This window comes from Oncorhynchus masou, chromosome 32, assembly GCF_036934945.1.
Source record: "Oncorhynchus masou masou isolate Uvic2021 chromosome 32, UVic_Omas_1.1, whole genome shotgun sequence".
Classification (NCBI taxonomy): domain Eukaryota; kingdom Metazoa; phylum Chordata; class Actinopteri; order Salmoniformes; family Salmonidae; genus Oncorhynchus; species Oncorhynchus masou.
Genome location: NC_088243.1, coordinates 30,186,825 through 30,207,481, shown reverse-complemented (window position 1 = coordinate 30,207,481; position 20,657 = coordinate 30,186,825). Strand labels below are relative to the sequence as shown.

At 42.9% G+C, this 20,657-nt stretch overlaps 1 protein-coding gene, 1 long non-coding RNA gene and 1 pseudogene across 5 annotated transcripts; 1 reads left to right on the top strand and 2 right to left on the bottom strand.

The window, feature by feature from the left end:
- The first annotated feature begins 328 nt into the window (after nt 1–328).
- LOC135525898 (protein max-like) lies at nt 329–15,716 on the top strand. Of its 4 annotated transcripts, none has more exons than XM_064953860.1 (4): nt 329–482; nt 12,775–12,882; nt 13,224–13,362; nt 13,582–15,716. In XM_064953860.1, exons 1-4 carry the CDS (start codon nt 447–449, stop codon nt 13,767–13,769), a joined length of 471 nt encoding a protein of 156 aa, XP_064809932.1. In that variant the 5' UTR covers nt 329–446; the 3' UTR covers nt 13,770–15,716. The 4 variants fall into 4 exon arrangements, with proteins under 4 accessions (XP_064809932.1, XP_064809930.1, XP_064809931.1 ...); XM_064953858.1 differs by having other exon boundaries at nt 13,224–13,407; XM_064953859.1 differs by having other exon boundaries at nt 12,775–12,891.
- LOC135525897 (elongation factor 1-gamma-like) lies at nt 1,650–3,054 on the bottom strand (annotated as a pseudogene).
- On the bottom strand, nt 3,480–5,498 carry LOC135526968 (uncharacterized). Its single transcript, XR_010453375.1, has 2 exons — nt 4,926–5,498; nt 3,480–4,477 (listed from the first exon to the last, which is right to left on the bottom strand). It is a non-coding gene; the product is annotated as an uncharacterized LOC135526968 (long non-coding RNA).
- Nucleotides 15,717–20,657: the final 4,941 nt, after the last annotated feature.

Here is a 20,657-nt window from a genome sequence, read left to right as displayed (position 1 = left end):
GATAATTCCATCAGAATCCCTCCTTAATCAAGGGTAATAAATTAACACAATTTATCAATGTGAATTTACTGATCAGAATCTGTCTGTATTTCTATGCATCTGTAGAAGTCACTGAATTAGGGTCAGTTGCCTATTCACCACAAGGTGTACGGTAAAATTATAAAGCAGATATTGTAATGGTATTTTAAAACTGTCAGGAATAATACAATTATAAAATGTTGACAATGGTACGCGTTTAATGAGTCAAGGACACCAATACCCATACAACATTTCGTCTTCGCACATGCGCTTTACAGGCTGTTGTGTCCATGTGTAGGCGAATCACGTGGGGAGAATCCGTTGATCGTCTTGTCCCTGCTGTAGGAGTTGCTCCGTTCTTGATTTCATTTTGGTTGCTACCTCGCTTTGTTTTTAACACCCCCCCCCCTCATACATTTCACCGAAGAATGAGCGACAACGAAGATATCGATGTTGACAGTGACGTAAGTTAATGTGCTCGCTCGAGACTTTGAGGGAAACGTGTACTAGCTAGTTAGTGTAGCTGAACTGGCAGATCAGAAATATTTGACCCAGTAACCTGCAAACCCAGTTAGCTAAAATATTCCAACGTTTGACTTACTAGTTAATGTTAGTTAGCGTTACCAGTTTTAGAAGAATGTAGTTAACGTTAGCAAGCGTTAGCCAACACGGAGCTTGCCTGTTCTAGTTGAAGTGGTTAACTGAATGAAAATCGCTTGCTACCTGGCTAGACCCTTGGGCATCAACAAACAGCGATGCCTGCGACGCAAAATCCATCTGCATCATTTGTATATATTGTAAGATGATAACCCCACCATTACACTGCTCTGCACTGGGGTTGTTTATCTTGAAAGAAGATAACCCCAAAATTATGCTGAGATGCACTGGTGTCGGAACGCAAACATGGTTACATTAAGACACCTGGAGCTGGTGCCAGATATGGGTCTGAAAACGTACCTCAATGCAGAAATGAGATTAGCTCATGACGCTGTCCCATTACATTACACATCATTGGATGAAGGCGTATTTTGTACGGGGAGTTAAGAGCCATGACACTTAGTCTCAACATTAACACGCATCACTTGCAGTCGAGTTTTGGAACGGAGCTTGTATTTCATATTAGTGAAAAATAAATGTAATACAATATGTTCAATTAATACACACCTTTTTATAGGGTTAGCGTTCCCACACTGCCATATCTTCACGAACAACGCATGTTGACAGAGGCACCACCTGTGCTAATTCGCTATGGTCCGAACACCTGTGTGTAAAGGCGTCAGCATGCTTCCGTATACTCCCTTAATAAGACCTTCGCGAGAAAAAAAACGGCAATAGTACTGTTTGTCCATTACATCAAGATATCTGTCATTAATTTGGACATTTTTGTAGAGGAGATGATAGTTGCACAATTTTGCTTCTGACTAGGATGTTTGGTGCAGTATTTCAAGTAAACAAATGTGAATGAGGACGAGTCTTTTTATTATTATTTTTTTGTTTCATTGTGGAAAACATGTTTATTTGTCAACTCAAAAGAACCGCTTCTGTTAGGAACATTGAGACACAATCCACTCCTACTGAATATCAGTTTGAGAAGGTCCAAGCACAAGGTGTTTGAATGTCCTTAGGTTAAGGTGTTGATGTATAATGGCAGACGTATAGGGGTCATGGTGCCATCATCCTCCACGCTGTTCACTTGAAGCACTTGCCTTGGTTAAAGGGTTTTCCCACGTGTTTGAACTCTCCCTCCCAAGCAAAGTACTCCTTGACCATGGTCTTGGTTTCGCCGGTGTCGGGGTCCAGTTTGCGCCAGGCGTATGACTCGTAATCAATCTGCCAGTCATCAGACAGAGTGAAAGCTAAGTCCTGTCCTCTGAAGATCCAGATTCCAGAAATGCTACTGTCGTTCCCACCGAACAGGATCATGCTGGCAAAGCCGTTCTTGCGGAGGTTGTCAATTCGCTGGAACATTCCCGTGATGAGGTTGCAGCTCATGAAGGTCATGGTAAGCTCCTCTGGGTATTTGTACTCACCGTACCAGATGGAGTAGCCATCAAACTGTCAAACTGTTCCCAGAAGTGGGGCACGGCTACAGTCAGCGTGTCCTCGTTAGAGTACTTCCTCTTGAACTCGTCCATGACAAACGCACTCTTTGGTAGGTGAGTGAAAGGGTCCTTTGTTTTGGGTTCTGAAGCCAGAGCTGCTTCACACTTGTCCATTTCGTCCTCAGCAGGGGCAGCTTCCTTCTCTTCCTTCTTCTTCTTGTCCTTCTTCTCCTGAGGTCTGCCTGCCCCCTTTCCAGCCTTCTCTTTCTTGGGAGGGGCGTCTTTCTTGGGAAGGCTGTCCTTCTTGGGCTGCATGTCAGAGAACTTCTTGGGATCAAACTGAGCCATCTTGTCGCAGAGCTTGACCTCTCCGAGCACGGTCTTGAACTGGGTCTGGTTAACGCAGGTCTGGAACCAACGGGTCACATTGGGGAAAGGTTGGCGGAAGGAAGGCTCAAGGACCTGTTTAAAGAGCCAGATCATGCGACAGGCCACGCTGATATCAGCTAGGCTGACTCGCTCTCCAACCAAGAAGGTCCTGGTGTTGAGGTGATGGTTGAGGACAAACATAACCTTCTTCACCTCCTCCTTGGCCTGCTCTGTTGCCTGCTTGTTGAACTGCATGATTCCCAAGGTTGGGAAGACCCACGCAGAGCCTGGAGGGATGATTTCAGCATTAGCAAAGCTTACCCACTGAAGCACCTGGGCCTGGGGACTGCTGCCACGCAGGGCCTCATTGCTCAGGTAGTGAGCAATGGCATTACGCTCGAAAAGACAGAAGCCTTCATCGCCCGGAAAAGCTGGATCCTTGCCCGAGGGGAAGTTGTTGAGGAAGGCGGGGGTACGGTTCGTCTGCTCGAAAGTGAAGGCAGGGGCGCTGCTGGCCACCTTGAGGCAGGCACCGCTGTACTGGGCTGCAATCTGAGCCTTGAAGTCTCTCCAGTTTTCTGGATACGTGTACAGAGTCCCTGCCGCCATCTTTAGGAAGAGAGAAAAAAAGGGAATGAGGACGAGTCTTCTCTCCTTGAATGACAACGTGCACGTCATTGTAGAATCCCTACTGTTGACCAATTGCCGACGAGGAGGGCGTAGACCTCGGCTACCAACTTCTGCTTGCCTCGAGGAAAGAAATGTGTTCTCGAACAACCTGTGCTAATTATCAATCTAGCATCCGCTGAACACCTGTCACAGGAGGTTGGTGGCACCTGAATTGGGGAGGATGGGCTCGAGGTACTGGTGGGAGTGGAATGGTAACAAATACATCAAACGCATGGTTTGATGCCATTCCATTTACTCCGTTCCAGCCATTATTAGGAGCCGTTCTCCGCCGAGCAGCCTCCACTGACCTGTTTGTACACCGTGGGAAAAAGTGTAGTTTGTCAACTGGAGGCACACACAGCATATAGATCTGTACAGAACTCCCACAGTAAGTCTTTTTTTATTTGAAATATTATTTATTGCTGACATGAGAGATTAGGAGCATGCAGTGCGTTCTGAAAATATTCAGACCCCTTGACTTTTTCCACATAGTTACGTTACAGCCTTATTTTTCCTCGTCAATCTGCATACAATACCTCATAATGACAAAGCAAAAACAGGCTTTTAGAAATGTTTGCTAATGTATAAACTGATACCAAATTTACATAAGTATTCAGAGACTTGAAATTGAGCTCAGGTACATCCTGTTTCCATGGATCATCCTGGAGATGTTACTACAACTTTGATTGGAGTCCACCTGTGGTAAATTCAATTGATTAGACATGATTTGGAAAGGCACACACCTGTCTATATAAGGTCCCACAGTTGACAGTGCATGTCAGAGCAAAAACCAAGACATGAGGTCGACGGAATTGTCCGTAGAACTCCGAAACAGGATTGCGTTGAGGCACAGATCTGGGGAAGGGTACCAAAACATTTCTGAAGGCCAAACTTTTTCAGCCTCCTGAAGGGGAACAGGCACTGTCGTGCCTTCTTCGTGACTGTGCGTGTGAACCATTTTAAGTCTAGTGATTTGGACACAAGGAACTTGAAGCGCTCTACCTGCTCCACAACCGCCCATTGATGTGGGTGGGGGTGTGCTCGTCCTCCCTTGTTTCCTGTAGTCCACAATCAGCTCCTTGGTCTTCTTGACGTTGAGGGAGAAGTTGTTGCTCCGGCCCCACACTGCCAGGTCACTGACCTCCTTCCTGTAGGCTGACTCTTGTCGCCGGTGATCAGGTCTGCCACTGTTGTGTCGTCGGCGAACTTGATAATGGCGTTGAAGTCCATACAGTTGTGGGTGAACAGGGAGTACAGGAGGGGACTAAGCACACACACCTGTGGGGCCACTGTGTTAAAGGTCAGTGTGGTTGAGAGGATGTTGCCTACCCTCACCACATGTGGTTGGCCCATCAGGAAGTCCAGGATCCAGTTGCAGACTTGACCAAGATAAAGCAAAGCAGTGTGAAAGAAACAACAACACAGAGTTACACATGGAATAAACAAGTGTACAGTCAATAACACAAAAACATTAAAAAGTCTATATACAGTGTGTGCAAATGGCATGAGGAGTTATGGCAATAAATAGGCCATAGTAGCAAAGTAATTACAATTTAGCAAATCAACACTGGAATTGGAGTGGGTCTAGAGTGGCTGGGATGGTGCAGTTAATGTGTGCCATAACCAGCCTCTCAAAGCACTTCATGATTACAGAAGTGACTGTTACAGGGCAGTAATCATTGTGGCATGAAGCCTTAGAGTTCTTAGGAACAGGAATTATTGTGGTCATCTTAAAACATGCGGTGACTAAAGACTGGGAAAAGGAGAGGTTAAAAATTGAATGTGAATATGCCTGCCAGCTGTTCTGGACATGCTCTGAGAACGCACCCTGGAATATTGTTGTGGCCCGGGGCCTTGCGGGTGTTGACTTAATTTAAAGACCCTTCTCACGTCGGCCTCAGCGTGAGATCACCCACTTTTAGCGAGGCATTGTTGGGTAGATCACGGTTGGGTCTTCCTTTGTAATATGTAATGGACTATAGCCCCTCTCACATGTGGCGGGTGTCGGGGCCTGTGTAATATGAATCCACCTTATTCCTATATTGTCCTTTTGTTCGTTTGATGAATCTGCTGCGTTAATAGCGGGCCTCCTTGTACTTATTCCTGTCTTCGGTCATAGCATCAGGGTTGTCTACGATAGCTCTGTGTGCGGTAGCCCTGACCTTTAGTTTAGCTCCAATCTTGTTGTTAATCCAGGGCTTTTGATTGGGGAAGCAGCAAACCCTCACCGTGTGTACCACATCGCCAATGCATTTTCTAATGAAGCCGGTGGCGGGTTGTTAGCTCATCTATGTTATCGGGGAGTCTCTAAACATATTCCTATCAGCGCTAGTAAAGTAGTCCTGTAGCATAACCTCTGATTCTGGAGACCATTTCTCAACGGAGTGAATCGTGGGTACTTCCGGTTTCAGCTTCTGCTTGTAAAACAGGAAGCAAGAGTACAGAGGCATGATTTGCTGATTTAATTAATTAATTTTTTAACCTTTATTTAACTAGGCAAGTCGGTTAAGAACAAATTCATATTTTCAATGATGGCCTAGGAACAGTGGGTTAAAAACTTCTTATGTGCAGGTGGGTGTCCCACATCCGGTGGAATTGCAGAGCGCGAAATTCAAACTACAGTATTATAAATATTTAACTTTTCATAAAATCACAAGAGTAATACATCAAAATAAAGCTTAACTTCTTGTTAATCCAGCCGCTGTGTCAGATTTCAAAAAGGCTTTACAGGGGAAAGCACACCATGCAATTATCCAAGGACAGCGCCCCGCATACAAACAAATGAAAAACATATTTCAACCAGGCAGGTGCGACACGAAAGTCAGAAATAGCAATATTAAAAATCCCTTACCTTTGATGATATTTTTCTGTTGGCACTCAAACGTCCCTTTCTTTATATCCATAAAAACTCAGTTTAGCTGGCTCGCTTCAGTCAATAATCCACTCAATAATTTCCCTCCATCAAAATGCATACAAAATGAATCCCAAACGTTACTAATAAACTTTTCCAAACAAGTCAAACAACATTTATAATCAAACCTTAGGTACCCTAATACGTAAATAAACGATAACATTTAACATTTATTTATTTAAATGTATTTATTCATTAATCATTATTTTTGTTTATATATTTGTAATGCCATTACAACAATACTGAATGAACAATAAACACAACTTCATATAATACATAAATAACATCTATTTAGTCTCAAATAAATGAAACATGTTTAAACAATGCAAAAACACAGTGTTGGAGAAGAAAGTAAAAGTGCAATATGTGCCATTTAAAAAAAGCAAAAGTTTAAGTTCCTTGCTCAGAACATGAGAACATATGAAAGCTTGTGGTTCAATATTCCTAGTTCTTCAATATTCCCAGTTAACTTGTTATGGCTGCAATCCCGATATCGGGATAAGTGTCATCAACAACCGCTAGCATAGCGCTACATACAATAAATATTACTATAAATATTTATATTCATGAAATCACAAGTGCAATATAGGAAAATACAGTTTAGCCTTTTGTTAATCCACCTGTCGTGTCAGATTTTGAAATTATGCTTTACAGAGAAAGCAATCCAAGCGTTTGTGTAAGTTTATCGATCGCACGATAAAACATTAAGTACACTTAGCATCAGGTAGCTCGGTTACGAAAATCAGAAAAGCAATCAAATTAATCGTTTACCTTTGATCTTCGGATGTTTTCACTCAGGAGACTCCCAGTTACACAACAAATGTTCCGTTTGTTCCACAAAGATAATATTCATATCCAAAATACCTCCGTTATGTTCAGAAATCCACAGGAAAGAGCGGTCACGAAAACGCAGACAAATTCCAAATAGTTTCCATAATGTCTACAGAAACATGTCAAACGTATTTTATAATCAATCGTCAGGTTGTTTTTAAAATATATAATCGATAATATATCAACCGCAAATGTCTTTCACAGTAGGAGAGGGGAAAACAATGACTGTCCAAATTCTGTTGCGCGAGCAAAACTCATGTGACCACTTGATGCGATGTTATCATTCTGGCTCATTTTTCAAAATAAAATCCTGAAACTATGTCTGAAGTCTGACACCTTGAGGAAGCGATAGGAAAAGGAATCTGTTTCATATCCCTTTAAATCCAGCAAAGGGAGGCTATGGAACATGGGGTTTTCAAAATAGAAGCCACTTCCTGTTTTGATTTTCCTCAGGGTTTCGCCTGCAATATCAGTTATGTTATACTCACAGACAATATTTTGACAGTTTTGTAAACTTTAGAGTGTTTTCTATCCAATACTAATAATAATATGCATATATTAGCAACTGAGACTGAGGAGCTGGCCGTTTACAATGGGCACCTTTTCAGTCAGACTGCTCTATCAAATCATAGACTTAATTATAATATAATGAACACAGAAATACGAGCCGTTGGTCATTAATTAAGTAAAAGCCTTGGTATCATGCATGTTAACATTAGAAGCCTCCTCCCTAAGTTTGTTTTATTCACTGCTTAACCTCTCTGGGCAACCCGACACGCTAGCGTCCCACCTTGCCAACAATAAATGCAAATGCGCTACGCCAAATGCTAATAGCACTCGTTAAAACTCAAACGTTCATTAAAACACACATGCAGGGTACTCAATTGAAGCTACACTCGTTGTGAATCTAGCCAACAAGTCAGATTTTTTAAATGCTTTTCGGCGAAAGCATGAGAAGCTATTATCTGATAGCATGCAACACCCCGAAATACCTGAAGGGGACGTAAACAAAAGAATTAGCGTAGCCGGCAGAAATAAAATATAAAACATTCATTACCTTTGACGAGCTTCTTTGTTGGCACTCCTATATGTCCCATAAACATCACAATTGGGTCTTTTTTTCGATTAAATCGGTCCTTGTATACCCAAAATGTCCATTTATGAAGACTGTGTGATCCAGGAAAAACACAGTTTCTAAACGCAACGTTATTTTTTAAAATTAAAAAGTTGCCTATAAACTTTGACAAAACACTTCAAACTACTTCTGTTATCCAACTTTAGGTATTAGTAAACGTTAATAAACGATCAAATTGATCACGGAGCGATCTGTATTCAATAGCAACAAGTTTGGAAATCGTAGTCCACTTTCCCCCTTCCATTTCTTCCTGCTGTGTACCAGATGACAGGATGTGCCTATTACTCATATGACCAAGGATTTACCTGCATAGAATTCACAACACTGGCGACATCGTGTGGAAGCTGTAGGAACTGTAAGCCGGTCGCTATCTATTATACCTTGCAATAGACAATACAGAGACTGGCGGATTGATTTTTTCTTTGTCGATTTTGTGATCAGGTTTCCTTGGGATTTTGACCACGAAACACGTTCTGTTATAGTCACAGACATCATTTAACCAGTTTTAGAAACTTCAGTGTTTTCTATCCACACATACTAATCATATGCATATACTATATTCCTGGCATGAGTAGCAGGACGTTGAAATGTTGCGTGATTTTTAACAGAATGTTGAAAAAAGTAGCCCGATCTCTAACAGGTTTTAACCTCTAGTCACTCCCCATCCCGGGTCCGGGAGCGTAATCATTGACTGACACGAATTAGCATAACACAACGGACATAAATATTCCTAGAAAATATTCCTATTCATGAAAATCACAAGTGAAATATATTGAGACACAGCTTAGCCTTTTGTTAATCACCCTGTCATCTCAAATTTTCAAAATATGCTTTACAGCCAAAGCTAGACAAGCATTTGTGTAAGTTTATCGATAGCCTAGCATAGCATTTTGTCCAGCTAGCTGCAGGTAACTTGGTCACGGAAATCAGAAAGGCAATCAAATTAAATCGTATACCTTTGATGAGCTCCGGATGTTTTCACTCACGAGACTCCCAGTTAGATAGCCAATGTTCCTTTTTTCCAAAAATATTATTTTTGTAGAAGAAATAGCTCCGTTTGTTCTTCACGTTTGGCCGAGAAATCGCCTGGAAAATGAAGTCACGAAAACGCCAAAAAATATTCCAAATTAGCTCCATAATATCGACAGAAACATGGCAAATGTTGTTTATAATAAATCCTCAAGGTGTTTTTCAAATATCTATTCGATAATATATCCACCGGGACAATTGGTTTTTCAGTAGGACCGATTGGAATAATGGCTACCTTTGTATTTTACACGAGAATCACTCTGAGAGCCATCAGGTGACCACTTGCGCGATGTAGCCGTTTACGGGTATTCTTCAACATAAATGCGTAGAACTACGTTACAATGCTGTAGACACCTTGGGGAATACTGAGAAAAAGTACACTCAATCATATGACCCACTGAAGAGATGAGTCTTCAGTAAAGACGTAAAGGTTGAGACCGAGTTTGCGTCTCTGACATGAAAAATGGAGCTCTATAGGAGAAAGCCCTGCCTCCAGCTGTTTGCTTAGAAATTCTAGGGACAATTAGGAGGCCTGCGTCTTGTGACCGTAGTGTACGTGTAGGTATGTACGGCAGGACCAAATCAGAGAGATAGGTAGGAGCAAGCCCATGTAATGCTTTGTAGGTTAGCAGTAAAACCTTGAAATCTGCCCTTGCTTTGACAGGAAGCCAGTGTAGGGAGGCTAGCACTGGACTAATATGATCAAATTTTTTGGGTTCTAGTCAGGATTCTAGCAGCCGTATTTAGCACTAACTGAAGTTTATTTAGTGATTTATCCGGGTAGCCGGAAAGTAGAGCATTGCAGTAGTCTAACCTAGAAGTGACAAAAGCATGGATTAATTATCACAGTGCCATCCGTTTTGTCACCAAAACCCCATATACTACCCACCACTGCGACCTGTACGCTCTCGTGGGCTGGCCCTCGCTTCATACTCGTCGCCAAACCCACTGGCTCCAGGTCATCTACAAGACCCTGCTAGGTAAATTCCCCACTTATCTCAGCTCGCTGGTCACCATAACAGCACCCACCCGTAGCACGCGCTCCTGCAGGTATATCTCTCTGGTCACCCCCAAAACCAATTATTCCTTTGGCCGCCTTTCCTTCCAGTTCTCTGCTACCCATGACTGGAACGAACTACAAAAATCTCTGAAACTGGAAACACTTATCTCCCTCACTAGCTTTAAGCACCAGCTGTCAGAGCAGCTCTCATATCACTGCACCTGTACATAGCCCATCTATAGTTTACCCCAAACAACTACTACTTCCCCTACTGTATTTATTTTGATTCTTTGCACCCCATTATTTTTATTTCTACTTTGCACATTCTTCCACTGCAAATCTACCATTCCAGTGTTTTACTTGCTATATTGTATTTACTTCGCCACCATGGCCTTTTTTTTGCCTTTACCTCCCTTATCTGACCTCATTTGCTCACATCGAATATAGACGTATTTTTCTACTGTATGTGTCTAACTGCTTTGCCTTATCTTGGCCAGGTCGCAATTGGAAATGAGAACTTGTTCTCAACTTGCTTACCTGGTTAAATAAAGTTAAAATAAATAACAAATATCCAATTGGTAGTTAGTCTCGTCCCATTGCTGCAACTCCCAATTCCAATGAGCCTTGCATCCTCTGAAACACGAACCTGCCAAGCTGCACTGCTTCTTGACCCAGAAGCCAGCCGCACCAATGTGTCTGAGGAAACACGGTAAAACTGGCAACCGAAGTCAGCGTGCATGAGCCCGGCTAGAGCGCGATGGAACATGGACATCCCTGCCGGACAAACCCTCTTCTATCCTGGACAACGCTGGGCCAATTGTGCTCTGCCTCATGGGTCTCCTGGTCGCGGCCAGCAGCGACACAGCCCGGGTTTGAACCTGGGTCTGTAGTAACACCTCAATCACTGCAATGCAGTGCTTTAGGCCACTGCGCCACTCTGGAGAAGTGTTGAGACTTAACAAAACTCCCCTGCCCAGAAGATACTATTGTCAATGTGTGCTATAGGTAGTTTTAGTGTCTATGAATGTGTCAATGGGTGCTAAAGGTTAATATTACCCCATCAACACGGTTGCGAGGTCAGCTTAGCTCATGCAGAGAAGTGTACATGGGCAGTGCCATTTCTCCGAAGTTAGCTAGCTAGGTATACTTTTCTCTTTCAGATGTAATTTTAGCTAGCTACATGAGGCTTATGAAAGGGTAATTCCATCATATAATACCTGAACACCCTGTATTTAGCTAGCTAGCAGTACGAAATTACCCATTAATTTAGTTTGTTTTCTTGCAAGAAACTTGTAAACCTTGCGGCTTAACATAAACATGTCTGATGGTTAAATTCCATATCAAATTAGTATCATGCTATGCAGAGGATGCCATTCAAACGTCATGTCATTTTGAATGGTACTATGCACCCCATGAGAGGAAATAATATACATTGTGTCCTTCCCATCATGATTACACATTGATTTAGTCTTTTGACAGGTTGTTGACACTTCATCAATAGGTGAAAAGACAATGCAGTTATTGCATTTGCGGCTGTTTGTTTCTGTTAAAGCCCAGAAAGCAACATACAGTGCTTTTGGAAAGTATTCAGACCCCTTGTTCTAAAATTGATTACATCGTTTTTTTTATCAGCAATCTACATACAATACCCCATCATGACAAAGCAAAAACAGGTTTAGAAAAAGTAGCAAATTAATAAAATAAGAACAAACGGAAATTGCATCGCTGCAAAGCTATTTTCAGGTCTTTCCAGAGATGTTCGATTGGGTTCAAGTCCGGGCTCTGGCTGGGCCACTCAAGGACCTTCAGAGACTTGTCCCAATGCCACTACTGTGTTGTCTTGGCTGTGTTCTTAGGGTCATTGTCCTGTTGGAAGCTGAACCTTCACCCCAGTCTGCGGTCCTGAGAACTCTCGAGCAGGTTTTCATCAAGGCTCTCTGTACTTTGCTCCGTTCATCTTTCCCTCAATCGTGACTAGTCTCCCAGTCCCTGCTGCTGAAAAACATCCCACAGCATGATGCTGCCACCACCATGCTTCACCGTAGGTATGGTACCAGGTTTCCTCCAGATGTGACGCTTGGCATTCAGGAAAAAGAGTTCAATCTTGGTTTCATCAGACCAGAGAATCTTGTTTCTTCTCATGGTCTGAGAATCCTTTAGGTGCCTTTTTTAGCAAACTCCCATTGGGCTGTCATGTGCCTTTTTACCGAGGAGTGGCTTCCGTCTGGCCAGTCTACCATTAAGGCCTGATTGGTGGAGTGCTGCAGAGATGGTTGTCCTTCTGGAAGGTTCACCCATCTCCACAGAGGAACTTTGCAGCTCTGTCAGAGTGACCATCGGGTCTCCCCCGATTTGCTCAGTTTGGCCAGACGGCCAGCTCTAGGAAGAGTCTTGGTGGTTCCAAGTATTGTGAAGCTCAAGTCACTTAGATGTTTTGAACATGTGTTAAAAAAATGCTAATATTGGTCCCATGACTTTAATGGGATTTGTGCCACCAATACCTTGTCTATAGACTGCTTACAGGGTAAGGAAACCAATGTAATTTTGTAGTTTGGGTGAAATATCCCTTTAAATCGTGCATCAGTCTATATTTATCCTTCCTGTTACTAGGATCAACTCATGGCTAATGTGTTAAATCGTTGAGTTCGGATTCTAATGGAAATTAAAATGGACAGCCAACTTTAAAATGTTTGCTTTAACATTTTGCAACCTATTAGGCCTATTGCTAGTTTGGGTTGACTTTGATTCCTCTGTGAATCTCTCTTTGCAGGCTGACAAACGAGCACATCACAATGCGCTGGAGCGCAAACGTAGGGACCACATTAAAGACAGCTTCAGCAGTTTACGGGACTCTGTGCCTGTGTTACAAGGGGAGAAGGTTAGTGAAGTTAGTAATCGGTATTTTCTACTATCCAGCTCTGTCGGACTGTAGAATAAATGCAATATGAAGTTAGTAGTTTGTATGAATGTCCAAATGTATTAATGCTAAATGTACTACTGTAGCAATGGTGATCAAATAAGCCTCACTCATTATTTTGAATGGTTTATTTTTCATTAATGAGTTAATAATCAGCTTGGAATGATACTTGGTTCCAATAAGCTAATGGTATTTAGCCTAATCTTGAATAACTAGGCCAGCAGTGTGTGTCATCTGTAATGCTCTGATAAGGACAAATGAAACATTGCCTCATGGCTGAGTTTTTAATTTGCTGCTGACAGCAATCTGTCAAACAGGCTTCCCGAGCTCAGATCCTAGACAAAGCCACAGACTACATCCAGTACATGAGACGAAAAAACCACACACACCAGCAGGACATTGACGACCTGAAGAAGCAGAATGCAATGCTAGAGCAGCAGGGTGAGTGTGGGCTCAAGGCCCAGGGACAACTGCAGGTGCAGGAGGGTGAGTCATGGTGTGTCTTGGTCATGGGCACTACTGATCAGAACCATACTTGCACTACTTACGCTCTGCTTCTCAGGGCCTTTATTGCATTATCCCAGTGAACAATGTTTCACGGTGGAGAAGGGAGAGACTTATACTTATCCTATTGTTCTGTGTTTCTCTGGTTGATTTTAGTCCGTGCACTGGAGAAGGCCAAAGGGAACACTACTCTCCAGGCCAACTACTCTTCCTCTGACAGCAGCTGGTACACCAACCCCAAGGGGAGCACAGTGTCTGCCTTCGACGGAGGCTCCGACTCCAGCTCTGAATCAGAGACAGAGGAGCCGGCCAATAGAAAGAAGCTGCGTGTGGAGCCCATCTAGACTCCATCCACAGTGTTATCACCAGAGAGACTCTTATCCACCAGCCCCCTCCTGTTCAGTCTGTTTCCATTCTTCTCATGCCAGTCCAGGAAGACCATGTGAGAAAGGTGCGATCATGGCTTTTCCAACATTTTGTTACGTTACAGCCTTATTCTAAAATTGATTAAAATGTTTTTTTTTTAAATGTATGCACATTACCCCATAATGACAAAGCAAAAACTGTTTTTTTTAGACATTGTTGCACATTCATTAAAAATAAACATATCACATTTACACAACTATTCAGACCCAGTACTTTGTTGAAGCATCTTTGGCAGCGATTACAGCCTCGAGTTTCATCAGACCGGTGAATTTTGTTTCTACATGGTCTGAGAGCCCTTTAGGTGCCTTTTGGCAAACTCCAAGCGGGCTGTCATGTGCATTTTACTGAGGAGTGGCTTATGTCTGGCCACTACCATTAAGGCCTGATTGGTGGAGTGTTGCAGAGATGAGAACCTTCCAGAAGGACAACCATATCTCCACAGAGGAACTCTGGCGCTCTGTCGGAGTGACCATCATTATTTATTTACAATGACGGTTAACAGTGGGTTAACTGACTTGTTCAGGGGCAGAATGACAGATTTTTACCTTGTCAGCTTGAGGATTCGATCTAGAAATCTGTCGGTTACTGGCCCAACGCTCTAACCACTAGGCTCCCTGCTGCCCCTTTGACCTCATGGCTTGGTTTTTGCTCTGACATGCACTGTCAACTGTGGGACCTTATATAGACAGGTGTGTGCCTTTCCAAATCATGTCCAATCAATTGAATTTACACCAGGTGTACTCCAATCAAGTTGTAGGAACATCTCAAGGATGATCAATGGAAACAGGATGCACCTGAGCTCAATAACTAAGAACCTGTTTTTACTTTGTCATTATGGGTTATTGTGTGTAGATTGAGGAAATGTCTCTATCCATTTCAGAATAAGAATGTAACAATGTGAAAAAAGTTGAGGGGTCTGAATACTTTCCGAATGCAGTGTATATACAACTCTTCAACCTTTGTCCTCCTTTGCCAGTGTATTGTCACGCCTCATTGCACCAACACCTCTCAACACCCCCAAAGTGAGACAGCTCTGCAGTTTGAAGGACTTGATGCTTTTAAAACATCATTGTTCGGAATCAGATATGAAGGTGAGCAGTTGAACAGCTTTAGTCTAGCTACAACAAATACTCCCATGTCTCGTTTTGAATCACCTCAATGAACCTGTTCGAAGAGTTGAGACTTACACAGACCTTTGAGAAAATGTCCGTAGGAATAGTTTACCTTTTTAATATTTGTACTTTTCCACAAAAGAATGCGAAGTTGCTTTGAAAAAAAATGTATCTAATGCAATCTTCTGGAATCAAGGTGGATGGCTGAAGTCTTTAAATATAGGGATTTGAATACACATATTTCAAAGTGATATGTTGAAATTGATTTCTTATTCCATATTGTACATTTCTGTTCAACTTTACCACTTGTCAATGGAGATTGTTCATCCTTCATCAGTGTTGGCATCATTTAATATATTCTCACCTCACAGGTTCAGCAATGTTTTTATTTTGTTATTCTCAAGAACATGGAGATTACATTTTTATTTTTTAGAAATGGATAATGTTACACTATGCAGTTAAAAGGTAGTAACCTTTTTACTTGTATTAAAGGAAAAGGCCATATCAGTGTAGTGCATATTACTGTATACTTGTAAATGTTGTCCATTCTACAAAGAAAAACCCCTCAAAATATTTGTCTGTCCTGGGAATGTTTGTCATTTAGATTTTTTATTTTACAGATAATTAGTATGTAATAATCTAGATGTTTTTTTAATTATATTGATATTACAGGTGTTGTAAGTACTGCCAACAATTTTTGGAAGTTGAGGCATACCTTTGCTGAGGAACTATTATAAATAAAACTATTTTATCCAGTCCTGTGTTTAGTGACAGGATGCATTAATTTTGAACGGTGAACTCTTGGTCTGATAGGGTGTTGTGATAGCATAGCATACTTTTAGATGAACAGTCAACTAGATTACCCTTGTTTGACAATACATGTTTGAAAACCTAGATAGACCATGCTTCAAGGTGGTCTTGCTTACAATCTTCCAGCTTTTGTTATGACCTTTGTTAGTGGGGGACTACAATACAGACGTAAAATGTTTTTTACAAAGTCTACCTTTATCCAGGAAGTCCAATTGCGGTCAGAATACCTATTTTACAAGGGAGACCTGACCTCGATGGCAGCTTAAAATATATGTCAAAGAATGCCTTACTGTTTGGTTAGTTTTCTTGGTACTTCGTTCTTACCAGCACCATTAGTGTTAATGTTTATCCCACATTTTAAACCCTACATGCTCTAAGCACGGAGTTGCATGGTGCTGGCTGGCCGGCCTATTGCCACTGCCAATTTGAAGTGAGCACTGAGCTCAGATTATCCACATACCTGACACACACCTCTCATGCAGGCTCATGCATTTTAAAGGAGCCATCTTTATCTGGTGCTGTAGGCTAGTACCTGTTCTGTTTAATCAAATCAAATGTTATTTGTCACATACACATGGTTAGCAGATGTTAATGCGAGTGTCGTGAAATGCTTGTGCTTCTAGTTCCGACCATGCAGTAATATGTAACGAGTAATCTAACAATTTCACAACAACTACCTTATAAACACAAGTGTAAAGGAATAAATCTGTACATAAAAATATATGGATGAGCGATGGCCGAACGGCATAGGCAAGATGCAGTAGATGGTATAGAGAACAGTATATACATATGAGATGATTAATGTAGGGTATGTAAATGTTATATAAAGTGGCTAGTGATACATTTATTACATCTAATTTTTCATTATTAAAGTGGCTAGAGATGTTCAGTATGTTGGCAGAAGCCACTCAATGTTAGTGATTAACAGTCTGATGGCCTTGAGATAGAAGTGGTTTCTCAGTCTCGGTCCCAGCTTTGATGCACCTGTACTGACCTCGCCTTCTGGATGATAGCAGGGTGAACAGGCTGTGGCTCGGGTGGTTGTTGTCTTTGATGATCTTTTTGGCCTTCTTGTGACATCGGGTGGTGTAGGTGTCCTGGAGGGCAGGTAGTTTGCCCCCGATGATGCGTTATGTAGACCTCCCTACCCTCTGGAGAGCCTTACGGTTGTGGGCGGAGCAGTTGCCGTACCAGGCGGTGATACAGCCCGACAGGATGCTCTCGATTGTGCATCTGTAAAAGTTTTAGTGTTTTTGGTGACGAGCCACATTTCTTCAGCCTTCTGAGATTGAAGAGGAGCAGCTGTGCCTTCTTCACCACTCTGTCTGTCTGTGTGGGTGGACCATTTCAGTTTGTCCGTGATGTGTACGCCAAGGAACTTAACTTTGCACCTTCTCCACTACTGTCCCGTCGATGTGGATAGGGGGCTGCTCCCTCTGCTGTTTCCTGAAGTCCACGATCATCTCCTTTGTGTTTTTTATATTGAGTGTGAGGCTATTTTCTTGACACCGCACTCCGAGGGCCCTCACCTCCTCCCGGTAGGCCGTCTCATCGTTGTTGGTAATCAAGCCTACCACTGGTGTCGTCTGGAAACTTGATTGATTTGGAGGCGTGCATGGCCACACAGTCATCAGTGAACAGGGAGTACAGGAGAGGGCTCAGAAGGCACCCTTGTGGGACCCCAGTGTTGAGGATCAGCGGGGTGGAGATGTTGTTTCCTAACCTCACCAACTGGGGGCAGTTCGTCAGAAAGTCCAGGACCCAGTTGCACAGGGCGCGGGGTAGCTTAATGATGAGTTTGGAGGGTACTATGGTGTTAAATGCTGAGCTGTTGTCGATGAACAGCATTCTTACATAGGTATTCCTCTTGTCTGGTTGGGTTAGGGCAGTGTGATTGCGATTGTATCATCTGTGGACCTATTGGGGCAGTAAGTAAATTGGAGTGGGTCTAGGGTTTCAGGTAGGGTGGAGGTTATATGGTCCTTGATATGGTCCTCCAAAGCACTTCATGATGAAGGAAGTGAGTGCTACGGGGCGATAGTCATTTAGCTCAGTTACCTTAGCTTTCTTGGGAACAGGACCAATGGTGGCCCTCTTGAAGCATGTGGGAACAGCAGACTGGGATAAGGATTGATTGAATATGTCTGTAAACACACCAGCCAGCTGGTCCGCGCATGCTTTGATGACGCGGCTGGGGATGCCGTCTGGTCCGGCAGCCTTGCGAGGGTTAACACGTTTAAATGTTTTACTCACGTTGGCTGCAGTAAAGGAGAGCCCGCAGGTTTTAGTAGAGGGCCGTGTCGGTGACACCGTATTGTCCTCAAAGCGAGCAAAGAAGTTGTTTAGTTTGTCTGGGAGCAAGACATCGTGGTCCGCGATGGGGCTGGTTTTCTTTTTGTAGTCCGTGATTGACTGTAGACCCTGCCACATACCTCTCGTGTCTGTGCCGTTAAATTGCGACTCTACTTTGTCTATACTGACGCTTAGGTAGTTTGATTGTCTTGTGAATGGAATAGCCACACTGTCTGCTCATGTTTCCGGTCGCCTTGTCCTGATTAAAAGCAGTAGTTTGCGCTTTCAGTTTTGCACGGATGCTGCCATCAATCCACAGTTTCTGCTTGGGAAGGTTTTAATAGTCACTGTTGGTACAACATCACCGATGCACTTGCTAATAAACTTGCTTACCGAATCAGCGTATTCATCAATGTTATTGTCCAAAGCTATGCAGAACATATCCCAGTCCACGTGATCGAAGTAATCTTAAAGCGTGGAATCCGATTGGTCAGACCAGCGTTGAACAGACCTGAGCACGGGCTTTTCCTGTTTTAGTTTCTGTCTATAGGCTGGGAGCAACAAAATGGAGTTGTGATCAGATTTTCCGAAAGGAGGGCGGGGAGGGCTTGTGTCACGGCATTTAGGATAACAATGATCCATGGTTTTGCCAGCCACTGGTCGCGCATTCGATATGCTGATCAAATTTAGGGAGCGTTGTTTTCAGATTAGCCTAGTTAAAATCCCAGCGACAATGAATGCAGCCTCAGGATATGTGGTTTCCAGTTTACATATAGTCCAATGAAGTTCTTTCAGGGCCGTCAATGTGTCTGCTTGGGGGGGAATATACACGACTGTGATTATAATCTAAGAGAATTATCTTGGTAAATAATGTGTTCAGCATTTGATTGTAAGGAGTTTTAGGTCAGGTGAACAAAGACTTGAGTTCCTGTATGTTGTTATGATCACACCACGTCTCGTTCATCATAAGGCATACACCCCCACCCTTATTCTTACCAGAGAGATGTTTTTTTCTGTTGGAGGGATGCGTGAAGAAACAAGGTGGCTGTACCGACTGATAACGTATCCTTAGTGAGCCATGTTTCTGTGAAACAAAGAACTTTACAATCTCTGATGTCTCTTTGGAATGCAAACCTTGCTCGGATTTCGTATACCTTCCTGTCAAGAGACTGGACATTGGCAAGTAGTATACAGTCGTGGTCAAAAGTTGAGAATGACACATTTATTTCCACAGTTTGCTGCTTCAGTGTCTTTAGATATTTTGGGCAGCTGTTACTATGGAATACTGAAGTATAATTATAAGCATTTCATAAGTGTCAAAGGTTTTTGGACAATTACAGGAAGTTGATGCAAAGAGTCAATATTTGCAGTGTTGACCCTTCTTTTTCAAGACCTCTGCCATCCGCCCTGGCATGCTATCAATGAACTTCTAGGCAACATCCTGACTGATGCAGCCCATTCTTGTATAATCAATGCTTGGAGTTTGTCCGAATTTGTGGGTTTTTCTTTGTCCACCCGCCTCTTGAGGATTGACCACAAGTTCTCAATGGGATTAAGGTCTGGGGAGTTTCCTGGCCATGGACCCAAGATATTGATGTTTTGTTCCCCGAGCCACTTAGTTATCACTTTTGCCTTATGGCAAGGTGCTCCATCATGCTGGAAAAGACATTGTTCGTCACCAAACTGTTCCTGGATGGTTGGGAGAAGTTGCTCTCGCAGGATGTGTTGGTACCATTCTTTATTTGTGGCTGTGTTCTGAAGCAAAATTGTGAGTGAGCCCACACCCGTGGCTGAGAAGCAACCCCACAGGTGAATGGTCTCAGGATGCTTTACTGTTGGCATGAAACAAGACTGATGGTAGTGCTCACCTTGTCTTGTCCAGACAGGCTTTTTTCCGGATGCCCCAAACAATTGGAAAGTTGGATTCATCAGAGAAAATGACTCTACCCCAGTCCTCAGCAGTCCAATCCCTGTACCTTTTGCAGAATATCAGTCTGTCCCTGATGTTTTTCCTGGAGAGAAGTGGCTTCTTTGCTGCCCTTCTTGACACCAGGCCATCCTCCAAAAGTCTTTGCCTCACTTGTGCATGCAGATGCACTCACACCTGCCTGCTGCCATTCCTGAGCAAGCTCTGTACTGATGGTGCCCCGATCCCACAGCTGAATCAACTTTAGGAGACGGTCCTGGCGCTTGCTGGACTTTCTTGAGTTCCCTGAAGCCTTCTTCGCAACAATTGAACGGCTCTCCTTGTAGTTCTTGATGAGCCGATAAATGGTTGATTTAGGTGCAATCTTACTGGCAGAAATATCCTTGCCTGGGAAGACCTTTTTGTGCAAAGCAATGATGACGGCATGTGTTTCCTTGCAAGTAACCATGGTTGACAGAGGAAGAATAATGATTCCAATCACCACCCTCCTTTTGAAGCTTCCAGTCTGTTACTCGAACTCAATCAGCATGACAGAGTGATCTCCAGCCTTGTCCTCATCAACACTCACACCTGTGTTAACGAGAGAATCACTGACATGATGCCAGGGCTGAAATGCAGTGGAAATGTTTTTGGGGGATTCAGTTCATTTGCATGGCAAAGAGGGA

Excerpts from the sequence above, each read along its gene's own strand:
- LOC135525898 (XM_064953857.1), top strand. The coding sequence starts at position 447 with ATGAGCGACAACGAAGATATCGATGTTGACAGTGAC. Across the intron at positions 483-12,774 it reads ATATCGATGTTGACAGTGAC|GCTGACAAACGAGCACATCA; the intron begins GTAAGTTAATGT and ends CTCTCTTTGCAG. Across the intron at positions 12,892-13,223 it reads AAGGGGAGAAGGTTAGTGAA|CAATCTGTCAAACAGGCTTC; the intron begins GTTAGTAATCGG and ends TGCTGCTGACAG.